Genomic DNA, 21,133 nt, shown 5'->3' with positions numbered 1-21,133 from the left:
CCCTGAAGATCGATTAACACCATTTAAAGTTTCTTGTCTGCCTGATGACTGCAGGGTAAAGCAAAAAAAGACAGAAGACAGGAAGGAAATAAAAGACAGACAAAAGAAAAAGAATACTTCAGACAAAAGTAATGAAACTAAACCTGAGTGCCTGAATTCCATGGAAATTTGCTCATCTCTTATGTAAGTTCTGGTCAGATTACAGCCTGACAATAGCTGAAACATTAAACAAATGTATTAATCAGTCCTTTTTTTTTTAAATTTATAAGTATTATGTTTTAGTCCTTTTTCATAGGTAACTTAGGCACACACGTGTTTTCCGGCTCAGTCAATCTCTGCTGTGTTTGCTTCTCTGAATTATTAAAAAGACAGAAAACAAAAAGCAAAAGGAAAAGAAAGGAGAGAGCGTGGGGTCCTTCCTTCTGTTTCCACCCAGACTCTCCTGTTTCTTTTTTTCTTTCTCTTCCTTTTCTTCAGCTGACCTGGCAAATGGGCCGATAGAGTTACTCTATTCTCTCATTTTCTTCTGTCGTTTTTTATTTATTCCTTCCTGCTCGTCTCTGTGTTCTTCTCCTTCTTTTATTTCATTCAGAGTGATTTTTTTCTTCTTTGTTTTGTTTCATGAGTGCGTGGAAAGCCTTCTTTTCATTGTCCGACCTTGTTTTCTTTGTAAGGGACACTCACACCGGCCTGGGAAACTGTGGCGGACAATAGCGCAGAGGAACGAAATGAAAAAGAAAATAAAGCGAGAGGAAAAATGGACTCATGAGGAAAGAAAGGGATATTTAGGGCGAGAGAAAAAGGGGAGAAAAAGAAGAGATATTTTGCTGTTTTGATGGGTGAAAGTCGATCGCTCGGGCTTGTCCAGATCATGGTGACAGTCACGTTTTTTAAAATGTATTTATTTGTATTTCCTCTCATTAAAAATGAGAAAAACACAGATTGGAATGATGGAAAAATGAGAAGGACCAATTTATGTGTGAATGGAAAATATATCTTCTTTTTTTTCAATGGAAGAACGAGGAAGAGGAAGTTTAGGAAACAATGGCAGACATGGGAGGAGAGGAAGTGCAATAGAAAGGACAGAAGAAACAAGAACTTGAAATAACGTGTTCGTGAGGAGTTGCGCAATTCATATATTTGTATTAATCGCAGGTTTATTCATAAATACAACGCAACTTTTTATATTTTTTTAAGCCTACTGTCGACACCAGCAGGCAGAAGGATAAGAAAATAATTACAGAAGCGTTTTGCACATGAGGACAAATGCATTAAAACAGAGAGTGCTGGATGGTAGGATGAACCTGTTTACGACCCTGAGCCACATTCTTTATAAGCTCGGGGTCTTGATATCTCCGTGCTTCCCATTCCTGTCCACTCAAAGACATTACATGTAATATAGCAAGTAAACATAAAATATAGAAAATATAAAAATTGTGATTCTCCTTATTTTTACTCATAAGGTTAATTTTTAGATGTTGCCTTCAACTTCGAAATCAAAAATCCTCCCTTGGACAAGATATCAAAATGGCAGATAATTATTGGTGCGAGTTGTTTGAAAGACCATCAACCAGCAAGCAGAACCTAACAGTGAGTACCTCAGAGGGACAAAGTTAGAGACGCAAGGCTTGGATGGTTTGAAAAGGAGGGATAGTTGATATATTGGACAAAGGATGTTGAAGAGGAAGAGCTCAAACGAGTTACATGGATGTAGCGAAGGAGGACATGCAGAGGAGGATGCTAGAAGTGGGGTGATATGGAGGAAGGTGATCCACTGTGGTGACCTCTGAAGGGAGAAACCAAAGGAAGTGGAAGACAGTTCTTGGCGTTAAAAGCATGTCACACGTGTACAACAATTAAAGAACAAATGCTATAAGTGTACACAAATGGTGTAAACTGTCCATGGTTCAAGAGACCACCCCTCTGATTGCTCACCTGAATCTTCTTTTTCTGCCGCCTTCTTGAGGAGAGAGGACAGTTGACATGCTGCTGCAGAGTTAAACCTTTGCATCGTCGGCCCGCAGTTATTTCTGTATCATTAACCAACATGAAACCTGACATTTAAATCATAGCGCAACACTTTTTGTGCCATTCTGTGAGTCACATCAGCACATTTAAAGTCTTCTTTTTTAAATGTCATTTCACATCACGCCATTTGTTTGTCCACACCGATGTTTTGTGTGACGGTGTGATTTGGTGTGTAGATGCAGATGTTCCACAGTGTCACACTGGAAATAAAACACTGTAGGTGGAGGTGAGAAAGAAGATGGAGTTAATAAAACCTATGAGGAGGAAAAAACTGCAAATACTTCATAGCAACATGGTGATTTCATATAGAGCAACTTTGTGGCAGCAGCTTTGGTTATAAAGTGCTTGTAACATGACATATGTCTCCATGGCAGCTTCTAACCATTGAACAGTGAGAACATGTGAGACGCTGGGCCAAAGCATGTCAGCAAAATTACTCACGTGTCAGGTTTTTGTGTCGAGTTAGAAAAGCAAACAAGTGTTTTTTCTGTATAGAAACGTGGATAAATACTAAATAACAAATCAATAAATATGTTGAATCCTGGATATGGATTTGTAAGCAATGAAATTTGAAGTAAGGGGGTAGGAACAGGAAAACTGTAAACTTCATCCTACTCCTTTTCGAGCACACACATTCTGTAGACATCGATATATACATGATGATTTTTAAGTTTTGTTTTTTTCTCTTGTTATTTCAATTATATTTGCATGTTCGAAATAAATCGTATCTATCTAATATAAATGAATGAAATCAAAATGAATTTTTGAACAAGAGCAGTGTTATTTCAGTGAGGATTACTCAAATTAAAAGGGCCATAAACTCAAGAGTGAGAGATGAACACATGGGTAATTACTATTAAACCACATTGAGATGATATTTTCTTGGTATTCACAAAGGAAGGTAACGCCATATCTCATTATTTTTCAAATCTGCCTCTAATTGCTTTATTAATGGAGAAAGAGCTACATTACTCGAACTCCTGCTGATTATTATAGAGCTGCTGTGATAGGAGACAAAATCACTAATTAGATTATGTTTGCAAACGTTCACTGTAGTGAAGGAAGCAGTTAATGTATAAACAGTACATTTGCATAATGACTGAAACTACTTGCACTGACGGTGAAAGTTTAACCTTTTAAAGCACAACTTTTCCTTTGAAGGTGACTAGTGCCTGCAGACCAGCACAGTCTCTGGGCCTGTGTGACTGATGCCTAAATAAGCTGTAGGAGAAGAGAAGTTTTGTAGCAAACTTAATTTGACACCATAGTTAGTGGCATATAAACCTAAAACAGGTTCGATCCATCCTGTCTTCTGCTTACACTTATTAGGGTTGTGGGTGGGCTGGAGCCTATCCCAGTTACCATAGGTTGATGTTTTAAAAAGTGAATAGGTGGAGCGATGACTTTAACCAAAACATATTTCTTCCTGTTCATGCTGGTTGTCCTTTTGTAGTTTAGCATCAGAGGAAATGATAGGGGTCATGCAGTCCTTATTGTGTGTGTCAACTATATCTGAAGCTAATGAGGGTTTAGGAATCTGAATTCATCTATCCAAGTGGATATCCTCTGGAGTGGAGTGGATAGAGGGCAAGTAACAAAAACAGCAAATTCTTTTTCCTAAAAAGACCATAAGGTCAGAAGATAAAGTCTCACAACCCTCTTATTAGCTTTAAATAACTTGCTTTGGGTTTAGTCCCCACTCCCTCACACTAAAAGCCTGTTAAGACTGGATTTTATTTTACCCTAATGTTATGAACAAGAGGAATGATTACTGACCCCAAAATAAAGGAAACAAGAGCCACAACTTTGCAGCAGCTAAATTGAAATCCAGGTGTCAGAGCTGCAAGCTGTAGCCTCAGAGCAAAGGTGTAAGTTTCTAAGAAAGTTGGAGAGAAAAAGGAGGAAGAGACACACAGAAGACTCACACGGAAATGCAAAAAAGGCCCAAAAAAGTGAAAGACAGAGAAACATGGAGGAGAGGCAAAGAGAAAAAAAGAGGCTGGGAGGTAGAGGACAAGGCCAAGGAAAAAATGAGAAGAGAGAGAGAGAACATCTGCCCATCTGTTTATACTTCTTTTCTTCCCCGGTGTAAATGGCAGAGGGGATGAGGCCCAGCTGTCATCCACACACACACACTCTCACACAGACACACACTCACAGAGCGCAGGGAATTCAGTAGGCAATAATAGAGAGAGACGGTTGCTAATTCAAACTAATGGAGGGAGATGAAGATGGATGAGAGAGGGGAGCAGAGAGAGAACTGTGCAGAGCGAGAGAGGCAGCACTATACAGAGAGAGAGAGAGGGAATGAAGGTGTGAAGTGAGAAAGTGATTAAATTCATTTTGGATCCAAACAACGGAAAAAAGTTGTGGTGATCATCATTTTATCACAATAATAATGCTTCAGTCAGTCATTTACACGCGTGTGATTGTTTACAAGCTAAATGTATTTCATTTATCATTTTTAATTATAAGAAACAGGATTTTGGACACTTTCTTTATTCCCTTTTAATTTCACAGACAACCAAATGTTTCCTGCTGTTTGAAGAAGCTTTGAAAATGTACCAGGATTTTTAGATCAATTCTATCGATTGATATATCCATCAGTAGTGGTCTGAGTTGCTCCACAGAGACCTCGGCCTTTCTGAGAAAACATGTAAAATTAAATTTGGCTTCTTTTTTTTAACCTGATTTATGTGCACTTCGCTCTTTTCATATTTCCACTGTGAGAGTGTCTTTTACATTTTGACATCATCTATAGTCACGCTAATCTCTCTCCTTTGCTCTGGGTTTTTGCCATGTGCTTAACTCCTGTGCTCCCCGCATACAGAGCAGAGCTACATTATGCTTCAGTCACTTGCTTTAAAACAGAAATTCAGAAACTCATCAACAAATAGTGACGTAGTTGCTGCAGGATGGTAGTTTAACTGCAAAATTATACAGGTGCTCTGCATTATTCCTTTTATATAGGAATATAACCAGAATGCAACCAGTCAGCGTCAAGATGAGTCGAGTCCTGTGCTGTAAAGAAACGTGTCAGAGACGAGCTGCAGTCATCGGCGCAGACTCGCTCAAGTTGATTGCAACTTGTTGGCAATCTGTCTAAGAGTGATTACAAGTAGAGTTGGACCACCAGTCACTTCTGATCTAAAGTGGTGGACGAGTTGGTCACTGCAACTACTTGCAATCAGTCAACAAAAGCAAAACAAATCACTGGGCAACCAAACATTTTTCCTGGTTCCTGTCATATTATACTATAGTGAGCCATTAAGTGCAGGGTACCACTAGCTGGTTGAGCTGGTGATCTATATATTGAAAGAGTACTTGCTGCACAGGCTTTAGATAAAACAACCATACTACCTATTTAATTCATGGCCTTGGTAAACATTTCCTTGAGAGTTCAGGGTCTCAGTAGCTAATTTTAAGTCTAACTAAACAGGAAGTGACGTTCAGTTTGTACATTATTGTCCACCTTAGGGTAAAAAAGGATGATAAAGCAGGGCATGCTTTACAATAGGCAGGTTATTGAGATCTACAGCCTACTTGCTGGTTTCACAACAGTAAGATGGCAACAACAAAAATGCTCAACTCAAGATTTGTAATGCCTTGCTAGCCAGTGGGTGGCTTGATAGTAACTACATCTTTTATTTACAGTCTATGCTGAACACAGTTTTGTAACAGGTGTCGTTATGAAATGTCAGCTTTTCTGTTTAAAGGTTTAAAGGCTGTGGTTACAATTTTGGAGGGCTCTAAAATAGTGGTACCCTGTCCGACGCTGTTGTAAGACTGTAACAGAAATTAACTTTTAGCCACAGTACTTTATAGGGTCCTTCTTTCCCCAGAAATGTACCCAGAAATGGATGAACCGATGAACTGTTGTTTAAAAACGAGGGAAAAAAGACACACAAACATGTATTTGTTTGTTTTTTTTTGACCATTTGGAATAAAAATATCTCCATCTCTACCCAGGAGGAAGTGAGTGTTCCTGGGATAAGGAGCGTCTGACCAGCCCCCCTGCTGGTGCCCACAGCGGAGGGCCGGGAGGAGGAGGAGGTGGTGGTGGTGGAGGAGCACCACCAGTGGGAGGAGGAGGAGTAGCTGGTACTGGTGGTGCAGCGGGAGGTGCCGGGAGGGGGCCCACCTTAGGAGCTGTCAATCAGCAACAGCAACTCCAGCAGCAACAGCTACTGGCAAACAGTGAGTGCACACATCCACGCCACGAGAGACAAACCACAAGGAAAAACAGGACAACACACACACACACACACACACACACACACACACACACTGAAGGTGTGTGAGTTTGTGTGTTTAAAGGGTGGCAATATTTGTTAATGTACGCCATTTAATCTGTTCCCATCTCCTGTATTAACACTCTGCCGGGATTAATCAGCACACACTCTACTAAATGACTCAATTCATCAACACCACACACACACACACACACACACACACACACACACACACACACACACATAAACAGAGACACACTCATACTCCTTTTCTAACTGCAGAAGTAATATATTTACACACAAACAAACACACACACACAAAAAGAACAGCGGCGGCAACAAACACTCACATTGATTATTCTATCACTTCAATCGTCACGACAACAGCAATCAGTGTTATTGTTTCATTGGAATGAAAGCAGCCGCTGCACATTTGTGTGTGTGTGTGTGTGTGTGTGTGTGTGTGTGTGTGTGTGTGTGTGTGTGTGTGTGTGTGTGTGTGTGTGTGTGTGTGTGGGACAGCTGAGGCGTCTGCTCAAGTGTGTACATCTAGCTGGGAGCTCGTCTTGGAAAATAAGTGGCCTATCTGAGGGTCAAGGGGGGGGGGGGGGGGGGGTCACTGAGGTTGGAGGTCAGAGGTCAAGGTTGGACTTCTAAGAGGTTTTGGAAGGGGGGTTTTAAAGGATGAATCGAAGCTAATGGATAGTCCTAACAAACACGGTGAAATGTGTGGTTGGTGATGTGCATCTGTGCATGAGGTAAAGAGAGGAAGACGAGGGGGAGGGAAAGAGGGCAAACTGAGAGGTGGATAAGAGGAGGATAAAAAGGAGAGCTGGGTAAATAAACGTAAAAGTGTTGCTAGAGATAAAGCACAAAACCTGGAGACAGGACATGCACCAGTACAGGATGTATTCAAAGAGCGCAGGCAGAGAATAAAACAGAAAAAAACCTACAAAACTGACCTTCTCTTTTTCCCTTCTTTCACCTCATCACCCTTCAAACCTCTGACCTCCGTGTTTTATTGGTCTTCCTGTCTTTCTTTCTCTCTGTCCTCCTCTGCTTGGTTAACTTTTGTTAGCGAGACATTCGACACTGAAATGACACCTCTCCTTCTCCCTCTCTCCTCAAGGTTAAGTTCAACCTGAGTTCACAGACACAATCTCAGACTGTGTTACTGTCTCGTTTTCACCATCAAGCTTCAAGTAACCAAATGTAAAAAAAAAGAGAGAGAGAAAAAGATCTCGTATGTAATATTTTACTTGGGTTAAAAAGAAAACATATTCGCATTTTCTTCATTTCATGTCATATTTCTGCTGTTACACTAGTGGATGCTCCTCTTAAGTTAAGCTGCTTTAAAGCAATGGTTTGCAAGCATTTTCTGGGAGGCCGCACTTGTGTTGTGCCTCACCACCTTTATAATTTTTTTAATTTTCTCATTTGTTTTTATTCTTATTTTATTTTCACTTTATGTTTTTAATCCTGTTTGATTTCAGTTCTTTGCCAGGGTGGATTTCCTTGTTTTAGTTTGCTTTTTATTGCTTAAAAAATGTTTAGTTTTGCTTTAGTTTTTATTAGTCTCACTGTTAGTTTTAGTCTTTTTTTAATTATTATTGCATGGCGGACAAATGTCAGATGAACACTCAAATTAAAAAAAAAGACTACCCTCAATAAACGTGAAATTAATTTTAAGTGAATATGCACCTGAAATATATAAAACCAAAGGCTTATGTATGTATTTTAGTTATTAACCATTCAGGAAAATGTGTAAAAAGGCAAATAAATGTGCTTTTACAGATTTTTGTGTGTATTTTTTAACAACTTTTTCAAAGCAGTGATTCAGTTTTTTTAGACTACTAACTTCTCATTAAACAGTCATCAGTGCCTCATCAGACAAGTTGTAATTAAATTTTTACCAGTTTTATTTTCATATTTATTTTAGTTATGTTTTCCAAGTTCACAAAATCATTTCAGTTAGGTTTTTTTTAAGTCTGTTTTTTGCCTTTGTTAAAAGTTTTTTTCACATATAGCTTTAAGTTTTGTGTTTAGCTTTGGTTAACTATAATAATCTTCTGCTCCACAGCCAACAACTCTTACCAATCACTATTTGCAAAAAAAATTCTCAGTTTCATTTAACTGAAATCAACGTCAGCACAATAGCATCAGCAAGAACTTTTCTCTGAAAATTTAAATAAATGATATGGACTCATCTTGGTTTCACTTCCTGTCTTTCACCTAGTTATTATCCACGTCCCACCAGTGGGGTCCACCTCACAGTTTGAGACCCCCTGCCTTAATGTCAGGTTGCCTCAGAGTGAGGAGAGTTTATCCTCTTTTTGTCTCTCAGGGTTGGATCTGCCTTTTATGATGATGCCCCACCCTCTGCTGCCCATGGGGCTGCCGCCTGCGTCTGTTGCCATGGCGATGTCACAGATGAACCACCTAAGCACCATTGCCAACATGGCTGCTGCAGCCCAGCAGATACACACTCACGTACACCGTGCACCTGTCATCAAGGTAACACGACACGCAACTGCAGAGGATCCGACTGGGATCCATGAGGAACTCCTGTGTGAAAAATCTTTTACATCTTTACATAAATCTTTTATTCGAGAGTTTGTTTGCCATTACAGTGCTCTTTAGCCTTATGTGGCTACTGCAGCCCACCAGATGATTACCATATACCCTACTTTTCTAAATATTTAGGCTGCGCAATAACACAGTAGACCCAAATATAAAGATTAAAGCCTTTTATAGAAGCAGATTGAGTCCTTAAATTGTTAAGAAAAGCTCATTTGGTTTAAATTGCAGTGCAATCAGTATCAGCTTTAATTGACCAAGTATGTGTACACATGCAGGAGTTATTTTTCTTTTGCTCTAAATGTACTTCACATTACACAGACAATAACAACACGTACGTCATGTTTATACACATACATGCAGTGGTGCAGACTGTGAAGATGTTGGAATAGATGTTAAAGTTTCTAAAGATGTGTAATGATGTATTGTTTCATAATAATAAATACATATTTTAAGTGAAAATAAATACATGCAATAATTAAATACATTTTTCAAGCAAAATATCCGGAGGGAATTTGGATTTGGGAAGCTTGGCTGTGTTGTTGTCAGTTTGATATCTTTAAGTTTTGGATTTTATTTTATTTAATCAAATTTCTGACAAAATATGAATTAGTTGTATTTCTACAACAAATACACATTCATTTAATCATCTCACGTAAACATCTGTGCAGCGGACCATCCAAAGCCAGTCTTACTCAACTTTGTAATTATCAATGAAAAATTTAATAAAGTTTATCTTTATGACATGTTGAGAATGATTATAGAGAGAGAGAGCTTTAATCACTGGCAGCCAGTTATAAGCCAGTGTAACATGTTTGAATCTCTCCACTTACTTTCATTCATTGCCTCTCCTCCTGCAGGAGAGAGTGTGCGACAGCCCCTCGCTCTCCCCGTCTGTTGACGAAACCAATACTCCTCTGCAGTCGCAGCCCAGCAGCTCAGCCTCCAGCTCGCCTGAAAGACTGGGTACACACACACACACACATACTCATCACACACACAGCAAAGAGGCAGATTAAATGCAAAAATCTGAGAAACCATGCAAAGTACTCACATTTCCGCCTCTTGAATCAGAGGATTTGCTGCTTTCTTTGTCACATCAATGTAAACTGTGTACTTTGAGCTTTTTTTAAGTGATTTGCTGACTGGTTATCATGAAAGTAAGTTTTTAAACATAAAAATAAATCTTTAATGGTTTTAAGCGTCTTAAATATGTCTAATTTGGTTATGCTGTCTTTCATTCTTGAACACAGGCAAAACATAAGTTTTTAGTAATTGTCTTACATTTTTTTAAACAAAGCAGCATGTATAGTAAAGATCTTACACACTAGACAACACACAAGTAGGAAGATGTACATGTATGCAAACACATGCGTCCACACTGTAATGCCCACACATAACCAGAGCATGCTTTCGTTCAACAGGACTGGTGTCAGCTGATGCAGATGTTGCGCTGACCAACTCTACTCCACCCATCAAGAAAATAACAAAGGACAAAGGTTGGACCACACACTCGCACACACACTTAAATATAAGTGAGGATATTCCATTACTCGCCTTAATCTAAGCCCTCTCCCGGTTACTTCTGACATCTGATAAATTTCCTCACTTAGGAGGGCTTTCCTCATCTACTGTATTCACACGCACACATGCAGAGACAAACACACACTGAGAAACAGAAGAGTCAGGATGTTCTGCCCCTCCTATTGATCACCTGTCTCCAAACCATCAATCAGATGAGCAAGGGAGGGAGAGATGGATAAAAGATGGATAGATGGATGTGGGGTGGGGGTGAGCGAGGAAAGCTAAGTGAAGGAAGCGTGGCTAAAAGGGGTCAGGAGGTCACGCACTAAAAGCAAGCAGGGCCTCTCCTTCCTCCTTCACACTCTTTCTTCTCCACCCCCCGTCCGCTGTATTTTCCATTCTTATAACACATTATTCTTGTAATTCCTCTTTCTCCATCCTCACCCCCTCCCCCCACCTCCACCTTTCACGCTCCTGAAGCTCCACTGCAGACATCAGCAGGAGTGCTACTTCCTTTAAAATCAATAAGGGCTAAAGAAAAATAGATAACTCGGTCTCGAAGATTGTCTTCTTAATCCGATATCTGCGGTGGAGTCAGGCCACGTGACCCCCCCGCGCCAGCCCTCCTTCATAAATGTGATGGTGTGTTGCCTTTTATAGTAGGCTCTGTGAACCAATCAGAACTGAGGCTTTTTAGACTGTGTTGATGTTAGCTAGTGAAAGCATCAGAATTACTTTAAGAGCTTTAAGGTTCACAAACACAATTTGTTTCACATAATTCAGTTGTTGCTTTTTATCTATCAGAGGAACTATCTAACACATAAACACTCTGCCATGTATGGATGAATATGAAAGTTTTCCCAGATGGAGGTTCCTAATACAGTTAGAAAAGTGTTGATTACAGGTGGCAGATTTCTCATAATCTTTAAAATGATTCATTTAAAAAACGCTTTTTACCACTTGGCCATTAAAGGTTGATGTTGTCGACACCTGCCTTTGTGAATACGATAATTGACCGGTTCTTATATAGAGCTTCTCTACCTGAGTTCTCAAAGCACTTTGTCCAACTTGCCTCATTCACCCATATAAGAACTTTTTTTCCTGTGCTTAAGTGTTTTCTATCTAACATTCACACTCCGGAGACCAACTTGACTTAATATTTTCTCCAAGGATGTTTAGACTGAATGAGCCCAGGATCGACGCGCCAGCCTTCCAATTATTAGATGACCTGCTCTACCCCCTAAGCCAGGGGTGGGCAATTCCAGGCCCCGAGGGCCGGTGTCCCTGCAGGTTTTAAATGTGTCCTCGAACCAACACAGCTGATTTAAATGGCTAAATTAGCTCCTCAACATGTCTTGAAGTTCTCCAGAGGCCTGGTAACAAACTAATCATGTGATTCAGGTGTGTTGACCCAAGGTGAGATTGCCCACCCTTGACTTATACCATAGATGAATCCACTAAAAATCACAGATTTCACTAGCTGGGCCCATGTCCTCGTTTTAGGATTGACAGCGTTTTAGTAGGTAAAGGTGAATGCTTGGGCATGAATTGGCCTCGAAGGGGACTGGCGATGGCTCCTGGGCCTGGCAGATCCCCATGTACTAAATAGAAGTGAAGAAGTTAAAGAATTGAGTACAAGGAGGGAGGGAGGGTGGGGCACGTAAGCGAGAATGAACAGTTGCAGAACTGGTGAAACCTATATAGATGGCAACCGGAAGGAGCGTGTTTAGAGGCATGGTCCCGCTCCTGAAATTCAGATACATAATCTCCAAAAGTTTGAATCTTGGGTCAGAGATCAAATTTTTTGAAAATCTTGAACATGAAAATCTTCAAGAACATGATCATTCGAAAGATGTCATGTAGGATTTTCAAACTGATACAACAGGTGTATACACTAAGAACCTTGGATGAGTTTGAATCTTGGTGAGTTTAAACTCTAAGTCGAGGTCAGTGATGAAGTTTTATCAAACTATTAATGAAACGGAAATTAAATGTAATTTATTCAACTTCCGCTGCATTTTGTGTCCGTTTGCAGCGTTTTTCTATTTGCTGGTGTTTTCTTAAGTTACAGTCCGTTTGACCTCTCAGGACCACCGTAAGAAAAACCTAACTTTGTGAACATGATAACTCCAGAACAAGGCGATGTAGGATTTCCAAATTGTTACCATAGGTGCTTGTAGTAGAAACTAAAAGGGAAGCACTGACGGCCACCTTTCATTTTTGGAAAATAATGGGTGGGAATAAACCAGGTGCATTAAGTTCTAGCTACAGTGTCGCTACCAGAGATGATCTCGGCGACTCAAGACAGTGATTGTGATTCCAGAAGAGTGATTCCAGAAGAGTCTACTCTTTTACGGAGGCCGCATCAAGCTGCTTGCTATGAAGTTTGTCTGTGAAGAAATTTTTTTGAATGATGGAGCAGCCACACTCCTGCGTGTGAAAGGATGAACCCTAACCTGAGCGTCATTCTGCAGAACGCTTTACAGAACCGGGTCATTTACGCATATTTACTCGACTCTGAAACTCCCAAAGGCTGCTTTTGATGTCGGTAAATGAACGGGGTCGTCTCCTTTCCTGTCTGGAGATTTTCAGATGTGGGTGAAAGAGGGGTGACGCACTGCAGAGGACGCTGGAAAGCACAAAAAGTCCATCAAGCAGACTGTTTTTTGTTTGTTTTTTTAACAGCTTGTTGTGCTGTCGCATTTTGACATTCTAAAAAAGGACATGTTACAAATCAAGTTGTTGAGTATGGTTGGATCTACTAATTGGAAGGATGGTGGTTTGGTTCTGGTTCCTCCAACCTGCATGTCAAAAAGTCTATGGGCAAGATCCCGTGAACGTTAGATTCAAAGTTCTTGGTATGGAAAAAATGTGGCTGAATGAGCCTTTTGTAAGAAGCTGCTTTAAATTTAAGTACATTTACCATTTAATTGATGTTTAGAATTATTCTATATACGTTCTTTATACATTAGTTATAAATAATAAACAGACCTACATTTTTCCATGTATATAATGCATTCTTTGCCTTCCAGGTAAATTTAAGATTGTTAAATGCCACAAAAATCAAATATTGTACAAATGATTCACTCTAGAACAAAATACATATGTTAGGATAATTTGACTCCTAAGTCTTAAGGAGTTTATGTGCTAAAAGGATTTTATGTTTTATTTTCAGATAGACAGGAAAGTAACCTACAATATTTACTGTGTCTGTAGTGTAGTTGGTATTGTTGGAGAGTGATTCAACAAAAATTATGTATTGAGTAAAAAAACTTTTAAAAGCCACAAAAAGACACAGGAAGTGCTGCCGCTCCTCTCTGGGGTGTTAACAGACCACAATGTTCCCTGTGGCCTCGCTCCATCTGGACGGTGTAGTGCAGTAATTACTGTAGCAGAGCAACATAATAAACCAAACTTGTTATCAAAAATGACCTGACAGCGCTTCAAATCCTTGGTTGTATTTTTATTGTGTCTTTTCTTTAAATGGAAACTTGGAAGTTGACATGAAATTTCATTCATAGTGTTTTTTATTCTTTCTTTAGTAGTATGAGCTGTAGTATGGATGGTATGAACTTCAAATTGTAGCCAGCCAACAATGAATCTCTTTCACCATCTATTGATTTTTCAAAATAAAAGCTCAAATATGTCTAACACTGATGAACATTTCCTCCAGCTCCTGTTTTTGTTCCTTTACTATCTCCTTGTTTGTTCTCCTTATTTAATCTACCTTTTTTTCTTAAATCATTCTCTGCTCTTCCACCTCTTCACCGTCTCTACCCTTTATTTATTCATTATTTATTTTTTGGCCAAACATATTTTAGTGAAAGAAATCAGGGTAAATATATGAAAAGCCTGGCCGTTTTCAGTGTTTGATAATGAAAGGGGTGGCAGGGGTCTGAGTGAAAAGCAGAGGAATAAAAAAAATGGAGGTGATGAATCAGTGAAGATGGAAACATAATAAGGAGATAAAGCAGAAAAAGAAGCATTTTGAGGCTCAAAGCAGCTATAAATGAGAAATAACAAATATTGTAGTTAGTGTAAAAGGGCTTGCTCATAGTGGCAAACTTGCAGAGAATTATGAGTCGATCATTCAGAAGTGACAAAAATGTTCGTAGGGACCAAAAACAGAGCTAAAGGTGTGTTAGTACTGGACCTGCAACTGGAAGATGGTCAGTTTCTACCTTAAAGCTTGTTTCCACCACTCCAAGTAGCCAAAAACCACAAACTAGAAGCTTAACATAGAAGGATGAACAGAAATAAGGAAATTAATTGCAGAGAAATAAGGAAAGGAGCAGGGAAGACAAAAAGGGTTGAAACGATAGAAAGGATAACCTGACATGGATTTAAGGAAATGGGGAAAAGAGTAACGGAGGGAAAAAAGAAGCATGAAAAGATGAAGATGAAGAAAAGAGATGAGCTGAGGTGGAGAAATAAATGATGAAGGAAGATCTGGGAACGATGGGAAAGGTAGTCGAGGGATGTGTGGATGAAGTGGCAGATAGGGGATGGAGATTTTGTGTGTGTGTGTGTGTGTGTGTGTGTGTGTTAGAGTGCATCTTAATCAGCGTTAATTTCACAGCAGAGTTAACCCAGTTGTCAGTGTGTTAGGCATTAAGGGCTGAGCAGACACTGTGACGCACTCACAATGAACACACACGCATACACACACAAATCAAGGATGTCTTTAATCCTTGCCAATTAGTACCCCACATGATTGTCTGAATACTAACGACCTCAGAGTGTGTGTGTGTGCGTGTGTGTGTGTGTGTGTGTGTGTGTGTGTGTGTGTGTGTGTGTGTGTGTGTGTGTGTGTGTGGGTTTGGTGTAATTGATTTCTGTGACGCTGCTTCGTTGCCTTTTATACCTTAGTAAACATTTCATAAACTTCACTCCGACTTCGTGACAAGTACTGTCGAAGGAACCTTTCTTCTTTTTTTGAATTTGTGGAGCAGGGTCCTCACAAATTAAGACAGCGTCTTAAATGAACCAGGCAGATAAACCATTTCATCAGGTCCAAAATATTTAAAGTTGCCTGCTCTGTTCACTGTTTCTCACAGAGGAGTCTCCGCTCGGACAAACCCTGCCGCCCGGGTTTCCTGCTCCGTTCCTGTTCGCTGACGGCCTGTCGTCAGTGGAGACCCTCCTCACCAACATACAGGTGTGATGCTGTTCTCACTGTCACTGTCGCTTTAACAGCCGCTGGGAAAAGGCAGCAGATGGACTCCAGGAGTACGAGGGACTTATTGCACTTTTTTAATGCTACTGCAAAGAACACTACAGCAATATTACATTAGGTCATATAATTCTTATGGTTGCATATGTTTGGAATGAGAAGCAAGACAGAATACGTGTGTGTGAATGAGAGGGAAGCAGGTGGAAAGGAGACGAGGTAGTGAGGGTGGATGAGTTTGAATACCCGGGGTCAACAAAGACAGGTGACGAACAGAGTGGGTGACGAGGAGTGATCTGAGAGAGAAAGATGAAGAGGATGTAGATGGTGGTGCTGTTAAAAAGACAAGGTGGACACGATTAGAAATGAGGGACAGCTCAGGTTGAGTGGTTAGAAGACAAAGTTTGGACATGTGCAGAGACAGTGGGTTAATGAGTTAAACAGTCACTTGAACATGATGTAACAGAGCTGATGCTTTTGTAATGAGCATGTGTATTAGCTAACTAAAGTAAGGAAACAAACACGTATGGTCACAGTCTGTAATCGTGACATTTCTCTCCTCAGCTCTCTGTTTCACTAAAGAAGTCCTTGAAAAAATTAAAAATCGGTAAAAATAATATAATTTGGCAGATGCACTTTAACTTATACAAAAGAAAAATTCATATATACAAATTGGGATTTAATTTCTTTTCTTTTTTTTCTAAGTACTCCTAATTTAAACACTGACGACACGGCAGGTCTCTGTCTCATCTGCACGTCCTGAACAGTGTTAGAGGTTATAAACTCCAATCTGTGCACTCAGGGCCTGCTGAAGGTGGCTGTGGAGAACGCCCGGGCGCAGGACAAACAGATCCAGGCGGAGAAGAGGGAGCTGAAGATGGAGCTCTACAGGGAACGGGAGATGAGAGAGAGTCTGGAACGACAGCTCACCTCTGAACTACAGAGCAGAGGTTAGAGGAGGAGGAGGAGGGGGGGGGCATTTGACAAGTTCTTTGAAGATGAGCCTCAAAAGCAATGTTAGAACATAAAGGGGCCGTTAGAAAGAATGGAAATTTGCCAGTGAGTTACATGGTAGATACAAGACGAGCTATCTTCTTCCTCCAGCCTCCATCCAGAAGCGGCTGAAGAAGGAGAAGAAGGCCAAGAGGAAGCTGCAGGAGGCGCTGGAGTTCGAGTCGAAGAGGAGGGAGAGAGTGGAGGACGCTCTGAAACACTCGTCCTCGTCCTCCCCTTCTCCTGAGCCGCTGCACACTGCCAACAACAACAACAACAAAAAGAACGGTTTGTTTTCTCGCCGCCTCCTACTTCTTCTTCTTTCGTCTTTTTAAATTCTTCCCTTTGTCGCTTTAGCTCGAACTGCCTGCGTTTAAAACTGCTTAAATGTTTGCCTGTTAGATGAATGATTTCCCCCCCCTTCAGCCTCTTGTTTACCCTAACAAGCAGCTTTAAAAGCAGAGTTATAGGCTGCTGCTGTTTTTCTGTCGTCCTTCCATAAAATTCGGAATAATCACCAGCAGCAGTAAACGTGCAGTTAATCTGTCTGCGTGGCACCGCTGCAGAAAAACAACGCCAGCGCAGTTTGCAGCACTACGTCTCGTAGAAGCAGCTCCACGTTTGCTTCAGGTTGGTGCTCCTGTGCAGGCCGATGGCAGTGACTATGCCTGTTTATCATTAATAAGGAGAAAAGAAGCATAGCAACGCCCACCGATGTAATTCTCACGAAGAAAAAAGTTTAAAAAAAAAAACACTGTCTGGGGCTGGACCCTCTGTGGATCCGGTTTGTCTTTCACCTGCACGCAGTTACAAGGTGCTGTTTGTTTTTTATTGGCCGACCCACTGAGACTCTGTCTTGTCTTTGTGTTACAAACCAGACGCTGCTGTAGCCGAGGACAAACCTGAAGTTAATGGGAACCAGCAAGACAACGGCGCTGTACAAGGTATCCACACGCACACACAAGTGCGTGCTCATTCAGACACAGTCACGCCGATACACACACGCGCAAACAACATGACGCAAAGTGCCATACGTTAACAGATACACACATGGCAGGCACATGTGTGTGTTGGGGCCCATTTGAGATCAGTGGAGATGTTAAGCAGGCGCAGTGGCCTCCCTTTGATGTGCACCTCAACAGACACGCATGTGACGACGACTGTAAATATTTCACAGAGCTTACGTTTAAGTGTGTGACAGCTGCGTGTCACGGGGCTTTAAGCTCTCCGTGCTGGAATTCCAGCGTGTCTTAGATTTGACAGTAAATAATATTCATGGGAACTAATCCTGCTTTTTTTTTAGCTGTCCTGTAGAAACACGTTTTTCTATAAAAAGACTAAAAGAACATGTCATTGAGATACCAACAACAAGAGGAACAGAGTGACTGAGCTACTTGGCAAAAGCGACTTTGTATCAAGGCTACTTGTTTGGTTTTTGGGCCAGTTTGAAAGTTCTTATTGGCCCGTTATTCTGCATAAACACTGTTGGGAAACCAACTGAGCAACAAACACTGAAAATTATACTTGCCAGCCACTTCTACTAGCAGGCTGGAGCTCCTTGTACCTTCAGAACTGCCTTCATTCTTCATGGCGCACATTTGACAAGGTTCTGGAAACATTCCTCAGAGATTTTGGTCCATTGACATGACAGCATCACACAGCTGCTGCAGATTTGTCAGCCATGATGTGAATCTCCCACTCCATTTAAAAACTTCTTCACCTTAACTTTATTTTAAAGTTCTAAAGCCTACTCTGACCTTAATGGCTGAGAACTTGCAGGCTTTCAGCAGGTCATCTTGACTATGTCTGCATACCTGGTATGCGATTGGCTGATTAGAGTTCTGCATTAGCAAGCAACTGACCAGGTGTATCCAGAGCCATTAAATGGAAGAGTTACGTCATCTCCGTTCATTCCAGCGGAGTTTTGTTTTTGCTTTTTTACAGCAATGGCAGATCCTGGAGCCTTGCAGTAGTTCTGAAAGTTATCAAAATATGCTAGGTGCGTGATAAAGATATAATAGCACAGAGGTTTCATATGCAGTGTTTCAACTGCCTTCTATGCACCCGTACATGACCCATGACGTGACAACCCTGAATTCTGAACCCCAGCTGACACAACTCTGACTTACTTAAGGGCTCTGGGTGTACCTGACAAAGTAGCTGGTGAGTGTACTAAGTGTATTTGTGTGCACATCTTCTTGTACTTCCATCTTTGTCTGGACCAGTTTAAGGTTTTTAAGAAATGTATAAAGTTTTAGAAAAAGATAAACAATATTTTTGGATTATTTTAAAATCAAACTAAAGGTTGAACAATTAAGAAAATAGGGACATGCTTATTAAAAAGCCTGTCATAGCAGAAGGTAGCTTCTGGCTGGGCCTGGTTCCTCCACATGGCTCTTCCTGTCATTGGGGACTTCTTTCTCCCCACCATCACAAAGAGCGTACTCGGGGAGGTGGGGTAAATACAGAAAGTAAGAGGAAAGAGAGCAACAACATTAGAAACATCCTTGGCGATCTTTTGGAAATTGTTTCAATTTTCAAAGACAAAGGATATTATTTAACAAAGATTTTGCAAAGTGAAGCAAAGAGGAAGATCAATCTTAAAGTCAAAATTTGCATTTATTTGAGTTTACATTTCTTCAAAAGTAGTGAGCTGTTCAGTGGAAGACATTTTAATAGAGTGCAGACTTTCTTAAAAGCTTAGTCATTTAGAAAATTCTTTGTTATTACTCACAGCAAACACATTTTAAAAGGACTGTAGTAAGGTTAATCAGCATATTTTGAGACTTGCAGAGACTAAACATATGGCGGGTTATTTTTAGATGCCAGCAGCACTTGGTTAAAGAAAAGATCCAAGTCTGGTTTAAAGACAAATTCCAGAGTGAGTTTATTTATATTTCACTAAAACCACAGTCGTGTCTAACTCAAGCAAAACTGATTTCGTGACCTGCGTTTAACCTCCAGCCTGGGCTCAAATGAGAGAGTCGCAAGCTCTGCGCTCCTCCTGACAACTTCAGTTCAAGCTGCCTGAAAGTGAGACGACAGTTTAGTCAAATAGAAGGTTAAAGTGGGATTTGGCAGTTTAGGAAAAAGTCACATGCCTGTTTTCTGACCAGTGCTACTGCTGTCGCTCTGGGGGTTACTACACTTTGTGGATTTAGCCAGCTCCGTTCTGTGTTGTATGGTGGGAAAGCTTGTTTGCACCACTGTAAGAAAAAAATTACCCATCCACAAGTCAAAATTTCAGGTTATTATCTCAAAGTTTTAACTTCCTCATTCTAAATTTTGAGATAATAACCTAAATTTTCAGCTTATCTATGCAAACAAGAAACAAGCTTCCATAACTGTCATACTGTCACTGGACTGTCGTAGTTTCATGGCTGCTTTCCGGCTTAAAATGAATAAGCAAATGCCATCATGATCTAACCTAACCAACCTCAAATTTTACTACAAGTACTTGTTAAAAATTATTACTCTCAACGAACATTTAAATAACAAAAAATTGTTCATTTAAAAGATATTTTTCAATGTAAAAGAGCCAAAATGGAACTTTAACAACACATTATATAGCCTGTCTGATTAATGTAACTCATAAATAAATGGCAATACTCGTGTGGGATTTAAATTTCTTCCACTTTGTTATTTTAAGTTGATGAGCAGACTTTATCCTTAAAAGCACCATGACATCCTCTGCTGCCCTGTCCTTCTGGCAGCTCTCTCCATCTTTAAAAGTAAAGTTTACATCCAGTAATGTTGTAAACTCTCTGTAAATACAGCTACAGTGCCGCTGTGTAGCAGAACAGATGGACACGCATTTGTTTGGTGATGTTTGTTGAGTAGATTAGATTTTTTTCCCATTGAATTAAGGCCTCTGCACATCAGGCGCATAACAATTAGGCAAGCTAAAAATGTTCTAGACTCACCTGTTAATCACACGAACCACGTGATGTCACCGGACAAATTCAGAATAAACAGATATGGCCAATCAGACCACTGCATTAGGCAACAGTTGTGCTCGTAGCTCAAAACATGCAACAGTACTGATTATACCGCTCAAATCGCTCTCTGCCTCCTGAAATGTGGTCCCAACTCTGAGCTCAAAGTGCTCCACTGACATCCTGAAATATGTACGAAAGCTTCAACTGCTGGATCAAGCCATCACATTCTCCCTGCTGCTGCCTTCTCCTGAGAACTGGATGAACCCAGAATCTCAATTTCTTAATTTTCTTGTCTAGAACCATCAGGACCATCTCATTAATGCTTGATGTCGATTTCATTTTTTTATTTGTGTGCATTTCTGATGATGAATTTTTAACAAAAACTAACACTTTTGAACAACTTCGGATCCGAAAAGTTCAGAATTTAATGTTCTTGTTTTTTTCACAATGCGCTTGGTGTGTAACAGCCGTTGACGCTGAGGTGGTGGCGGTAAGACATGCAAGCAGCCACACCCAAAATGTAAAGAAAAATACATAGTACCACCACCTCCACAAAGTCCACCTTCTTGGACTGATGGTGCTCCTGAGTGTCGCTCACTAACGCTGCAAAGCAGAATAAGTACCACCACCATCTCCAGCTGTGGTCCAGGATGAGAGACTATAACGGTGAC

At 40.4% G+C, this 21,133-nt stretch overlaps 1 protein-coding gene across 1 annotated transcript in view; it reads left to right on the top strand.

The window, feature by feature from the left end:
• Positions 1-21,133, top strand: part of dachb (dachshund b) — a 117,637-nt gene that overhangs the window by 85,412 nt on the left and 11,092 nt on the right. Inside the window, exons 4-11 of the mRNA XM_014409831.3 lie at positions 5,998-6,225; positions 8,605-8,774; positions 9,698-9,803; positions 10,262-10,336; positions 15,419-15,519; positions 16,334-16,481; positions 16,636-16,812; positions 17,403-17,468. Of these exons, the coding sequence (XP_014265317.2) occupies positions 5,998-6,225; positions 8,605-8,774; positions 9,698-9,803; positions 10,262-10,336; positions 15,419-15,519; positions 16,334-16,481; positions 16,636-16,812; positions 17,403-17,468 (1,071 nt within the window). The remainder of the gene's footprint in view (positions 1-5,997; positions 6,226-8,604; positions 8,775-9,697; positions 9,804-10,261; positions 10,337-15,418; positions 15,520-16,333; positions 16,482-16,635; positions 16,813-17,402; positions 17,469-21,133) is intronic.

The sequence above is a fragment of the Maylandia zebra genome, linkage group LG3 (assembly GCF_041146795.1).
Source record: "Maylandia zebra isolate NMK-2024a linkage group LG3, Mzebra_GT3a, whole genome shotgun sequence".
In the NCBI taxonomy this organism is placed as follows: Eukaryota; Metazoa; Chordata; class Actinopteri; order Cichliformes; family Cichlidae; genus Maylandia; species Maylandia zebra.
The sequence above is the reverse complement of the archived record's forward strand: the minus strand, read 5'-3'. Positions and strand labels throughout refer to the sequence as shown.